The 6,454-nt window shown below is 32.5% G+C and overlaps 1 protein-coding gene across 1 annotated transcript; it reads left to right on the forward strand.

Annotated features, from left to right (window-relative positions):
- Positions 1–4,064: 4,064 nt before the first annotated feature.
- Positions 4,065–5,881, forward strand: LOC111894125 (UDP-glycosyltransferase 73E1). The gene has a single exon (XM_023890210.3). The coding sequence runs from the start codon at positions 4,161–4,163 to the stop codon at positions 5,631–5,633; it is 1,473 nt and encodes a 490-aa protein (XP_023745978.1). The 5' UTR covers positions 4,065–4,160; the 3' UTR covers positions 5,634–5,881.
- The last annotated feature ends 573 nt before the right edge of the window (positions 5,882–6,454 follow it).

Below are 6,454 nucleotides of genomic sequence, written 5' to 3' on the forward strand. Positions count from 1 at the left end.
TCACATGTAATTGTGTGTATCTAATCACATATGATTTATATAGACATGATTCATTTTTTCTAAATAAAATCATATGTGATTAGAAACATATAATCACATCTGATTAAATGTAATTAATCACATATGATTAAAGTGGAAAAAAGACAATTATTGAATCAAGAATGTGAAAATGAATCTTAGCCACATAAATCATATGCGATTAGATACACATAATCACATGTTATATATATATATATATATATATATATATATATATATATATATATATATATATATATATATATATATATATATATATATAATCGTATATGATTTATGTGGACAATATTCATTTTTGTGTTCTCGATTCAATAGTTGTTCTCGTGTATTTAATCACATGTGATTATACGTATCTAATCATATATGATTTATGTGAATAAGATTCAAATTCACATTCTCAATTCAGTAGTTGTTATCATGTATTTAATCATATGCAATTTTATATATTTAATCACATATGATTAATCTGAACAAAGAACAACTATTGAATCAAAAACACAAAAATGAATCTTGTGCATATAAGTCATATGTGATTAGATCATATAATCGCATGTGATTTCATACACGAGAACGATTAACGAATCAAGAACGCGGAAATGAATCTTGTCTGCATTTCACACTAAAAAACAAACTACATTTTGCCTTTCCTTGTTCACTCTATCAGATTAGGGTAAACGTAAACAATATCATAAAACAAGTAATGCCTACATAATAGGAGAGTTAGTGTAACTCGCCTCCTTGAACTTGAAAATTAGCTAGCATGAGCAAGATGAATCCTTTCCTTTCTGAGAACCTACACAATAATCATAACATTATTTAGCTTGTGCTTTGCTGTATTACTCTTATAAAACTTTTGTATATATTTTCTTATTTTCTCTTTGATTGTAGTGCTCTTTTGGGATCTGTTTTCTTACCTTTCAACCCATTCTTAAATTTCGATAAAATAATATTGGTAAAGTTACCTCTTTTATCTTTTCAGAAATATAAAGATCTCATTTTAATGATTTTTGGATGATTTTATATTAAATTTACAAGTTAGTAACTTTAAGATGTCACATTCTAGACCACTCAACACTATTGAAATAAATTGCATTGATCTACTAAGAATTACATCAAACCCTTTATATGTAGGAAACTATACATCCATATATAACTATAGGCTTTGGAATTTTGGCATTTGGAGTTCTGATGAATTTATTATGATTTTTTGAAGACAATGCATGAAATCTATGACAACATGGACCAAACTGAGAAGATTGCCAATTTTACCCCTCAAGGATATGGAATTTCGAACTGTGATTCAAAGTTTGAAGAAACTAAACACAATAATATTTCTAGAAAAATAAATCTCGTGATTTTTTGGTGTTCCTACTGACTTGCACGAATTTTCGAATTTGGGGGACATATTTGGGAAAATTGATCATAGTAGCTTTTAAATCACTTTTGGTGTTCTATTAAGTACTTAATGGTTAAGCCTTAAGTTTATCACTTTTAACATGTTTGTTGGATACTCATTAGGATATTGAGATGTGAAATTCAATTTAAAATAAGGACCTTAATGTTTGGGTTAACGAGGGTTCAAAGTTAAGGATTTTCACATAAAATGCCACTTTTACACTTGTTAGGTTCTTTCAGACAATATGACAAACACCTTGTGTGTATAAATTCCTATAGTAATAATTAACTCTCTAATAGACTCCAATCAAGCCCCTACAGCTTACTATTTTCATTTATCACTGACACGAACAATTAACATAAAGAAGAAACGATTCATGATTATAAATGGAACGATGTCAAATTTCACAATATCATGAATCTGACTCATAATTCGATCAGATCCATTGTTTTCCTGATCAGCGTACAAATCAAACTAGAATGTGCTAATGAGAGAGAGAGAGAGAGAGAGTAGTGATAATACATTCGGAAGATTAGATTATTTATCATACCACCACTTGCTTTTCAACTCCCAAAATCAAAATCACGCAGTCAGATCTCCCCAATTTTACCTCCGGTGCGACAACATTTCATTCCGGTGGACATTTCTCTAGATTCTTGATCTGTATCGTGGAGACCACAAACCACATCTAGTGCCTTCAACTTCAAATCCAGATATGAAGAAACTAGGTATGATAGGTGGTTCAGATGAGACGACGATGTGAAGCAGATTCCTAGAGAGCGGAGAAATGACGCTTTCAGCAGTGGTCCGACAGTTAGATGGCCGACGGCGGAGATATGGCAGTTCCGGCGGCTGTCTGGTGCTCTTAATGGTGGTCCGACGAAATTAAAAAGACGTACTAACGTATACTGGTGAGGTGGTGTTGGGGTAGGTACTTTTTATTTGTTTATAGTAAGATTTAAAGTAGTGGGTTAAAATTATTCTCAAATGTTCTCATGGGAAAATATTCTCATTGGAACATAACTCTTTCTCTCTCTCTCTCTCTGTATATATATATATATATATATATATATATATATATATATATATATATATATATATATATATATATATATATATATATATATATATATATATATATATATATATATATATATATATATATATAAACCATAAATAAAGTTACCATATATTTAGGTACGTGCTTATTATTTAGTGTAACATATTTTCAAGTGTGGTTTTTTTTTTCAAATAAATAAAAAATTAGTAAATCATATCAAGTACATTTAAAAATAAAAACTAACAAAAATGGAAATATATTACTTCAAAATATATTCCAAAGTAGATACTTACACATTAATTTTGATTATTGTTGTATAAAAACATTTCCAAATACGCTTCATTAAATTAAAATTATGTATAATTTGTAGGTATGGTGTTTTTTATTGATATACTTTTAGGTTTTAGGTTTTATGTTTTTCAATTAATTTATTTTTAGTTATTAATGTATGTTTTAGGTTTGTTAATTTTTAATTAATGTATTTTAAGCCTTTATTTGTTTTAAACTATTTTATATTTTATTTTTAATTTTATAATCCTTACTTCTTAATTAATTATGTTTTTAAAAATATGATAAATGATGTGAAAATTTATTAAAATTTGTATGACTTAACAAATTAATGTGGATGTTAAAAAGTAAAACTAAAAAATAAAATAAAATATTGATGTCACACTATGTTATAATCCAATGGTTTTTGGATGTCTAATTGACTTCGATGACACTACTTTAACCAATTATGTTTAGGTTTGATAGTTTTCTTTTTTAATTGAACTGAATTAAAAATCTTTTAGAATATCATATATGATATATGTTTATAATCTAAGATGAATATGTTATTAATAATGTTATTTAGCCGACTAGTCTTCCAAGCCTAATGTACATCCTAAATGTAATTCCCGTTAATTAATTAATACTAGTGCACTATCTTGCTAGTCCAAGACACGGATGAAAGAATAACTAAAAGACATTGATAACTTTTGACAAAGAAATAACATATACACTTACATCAATATTTGTCTCCAAATGGATTAGCTAAGCCATTTTAAATGAGCTTATTTCTTTAGAACTTTTCATGTTAGTATGCGACTTCCTGCTTATATGATGATATTAAACTACTTTTGAATTGTTCTAAATAATTATTGTCTTAACAAGCATGTACGAAGTATGATTCAAATAATTAATATATTTAGAGAAATCACATTAGTTTGCACTTACAAATTAAGAATATAAAAGCTTTTTGTGTAAAAGAAGTCTCGATGTTTATGTTTGGAAATTATATTCAGTTATGACGACAAAATTTGCAATATCTCTCTTTCGGAGGTGAGTGACATAGCCTATATCACTTTTTCTAGAATGAACCATGTGTGATCAAGATTACTGGCACTTCAGTATACAATTCCTAGACTTCTCTTTAATGCAGGCTGGCCAGTGTCGTTGTAGCCACGTATTGTCTTGATAACATGTGATGACTACACAATACTGCCTAAGTTTTTTTGTTTTATACAAATTGTTGTAATGCTACTGCTTTGATTCCTTTCATTTTCACATAAAGCTCTTGACTTTGTTGTGTTAACAGGTTATTTAAGAGAACACCTTTTCTGCAAATTCGTCACAGAGAGAAACAAACACTGAAAAGCGTCCCAGCTCAAATTAATTTCACTGGAAATGGTTGCAGCTACGTCGACTGACCTACATGTGGTCATGTTCCCTCTAATGGCTCAAGGCCATATGGTACCCATGGTGGATATTGCCCGAATACTAGCCCTTCGTGGGGCCATGGTGACAATATTCACCACTCCTGTTATTGCCAATCGGTTTAGATCAGTTATTGTTCGAGCAACCGAAGCCAATCTCAAGATCAAGTTGCATGAACTCCAGCTCCGATTAGCAGAAGTTGGTTTACCAGAAGGGTGCGAGAGCTTTGACACACTCCCATCACTCGAGTCTTTCGTCAAGCTCTTTGCAGCTATCAGCTTGTTAGAAGAACCAGCAGAAATTCTGCTCCGGGGACTTTATCCACCTCCATCTTGCATATTCTCAGACTTCCTTTTTCCCTGGACCGGAGATATAGCTCAGAGGTTTAACATTCCTCGCCTTGTGTTCCATGGACCCGGATGCTTCTATCTCTTGTCCATGCACGTTGCCTTCGCTTCTAACATGATTGACACAATTGAATCGAACACGGAGCGTTTTGTGTTGAGTGGCTTGCCTGATCGAGTTGAATTCACTAAACCTCAGATTACCGGTTCCTTCAAAGCCCGGACAGCAGTTCAGAAGGAGTTCTTCGATCGTGCTCTTGCTTCTGAGAAAGCAGCATACGGGATCGTTGTTCATACTTTTGAGGAGTTGGAACCTGAATACGTTAAGGCGTTGAAAAAGGCAAAAGATACCAACATATGGTGTATAGGCCCCGTTTCACTATGCAACAAAGATGACATCGATATAGCTGAGAGGGGAAACAAGGCTGCGATCAACGAGAATGAGTGCTTGAAATGGCTTGACGAAAGGGAACCAGGATCTGTGGTCTACGTTTGCTTGGGAAGTCTTACGCGTGCTTCGACACAACAGTCGATTGAGCTTGGGCTAGGACTGGAGTCCACGAACCAGCCCTTCATATGGTGCGTAAGAAAGAAAACTGAAGAACTGGAGAAATGGTTTTCAGAAGAAGGATTCGAAGAAAGGGTGAGCGACCGAGGGTTGATAGTCCATGGTTGGGCACCACAAGTGTTGATATTGTCACATCGAGCAGTTGGTGGTTTCTTGACACACTGTGGATGGAATTCGACAGTTGAAGCGGTCTGTGCAGGGATGCCAACGGTTACATGGCCACATTTTGCTGACCAGTTTCTTAACGAAGCATTCATGGTAGAGATTTTGAAGATTGGGGTTAGAATTGGTGTTGAAGTTCCACTTCCTTTCGGGGAAGAAGATAAGACGGAGGCCTTGGTGAAGAAGGAAGACGTGAAGAGGGCTGTGGAATGTTTAATGGATGCAAGCGAAGAAGGAAAAGAGAGAAGGAAGAGGGTGAGTGAGCTTGCGGAAATGGCGAAGAGAGCAATGGAGGAAGGTGGGTCTTCTTATGTCAACGTATCATCGTTGGTTCAGGATCTAACACATATGCAACTCAAAACCCGATGAATTATATACTCCAAACATATTTTTAGACTTATTATTATTATTATTATTATTGTTATTATTATTATTTTAAATCTATGATATCTTAATTTAAATCTTGTAAATACAGAATCGGGGGAAATTTTGTGGAGGTGAAATTTATGTACAATTACACTCGGATCTCATAGAGTTAATTGATGAGAAATCACGCATGCATGTTAAAATATTAATACATTAGAAATGAGCAAAGTAATTTTATTGTCATGGTTGGTTATTCTTTTCGAATGAAATTAAACACTATTCTTACTTCTTAGTAGGACGGAGAAGACAAATGAATGGAATGAAAATTAAATAAAAAAATAAAAAAAGATATGTGAAGAACCTATATCAAACTCTCCTTAATTAAGGTACACCTACAAAATTAATTGACAACAAGTCAATAACACAACTCTCTAAAGGAAAAATGCACGTAATCTATAACTTTTACAACAATATTATATTGTGATTTTTTTTTCTATGTTTTCTGTATTAGTTATGCATATAATATTATAAACACAAAACTAAAATTATCACATTAGACACAAATAAATTACAACCTTCATCATCAATAGGTCTTTTTTCCAAGACATTTTGGTCCTTGGCGTATGAGTGATAGGTCCTTTTTTTTGTTCTCTCTCGGAGAATCAAATCCATTTTATTCGGTCTCCTTTCACTCGAGAAGAAATAAAAAGAACGGTTTGGGATTGTGGTTCTTCCAAAGCTTTGGGTCAAGATGGTTTCTATTTTGATTTTTTAAGAGATATTGAGACTTATTGGAGGATGATTTGGTGGCCTTTGTGTTGCAT

Source organism: Lactuca sativa, chromosome 6, assembly GCF_002870075.4.
Source record: "Lactuca sativa cultivar Salinas chromosome 6, Lsat_Salinas_v11, whole genome shotgun sequence".
Lineage (NCBI taxonomy): Eukaryota > Viridiplantae > Streptophyta > Magnoliopsida > Asterales > Asteraceae > Lactuca > Lactuca sativa.

What these genes read in the sequence shown, in the direction of transcription:
- LOC111894125 (XM_023890210.3), top strand. Translation starts at nt 4,161, where the DNA reads ATGGTTGCAGCTACGTCGACTGACCTACATGTGGTCATGTTCCCTCTA.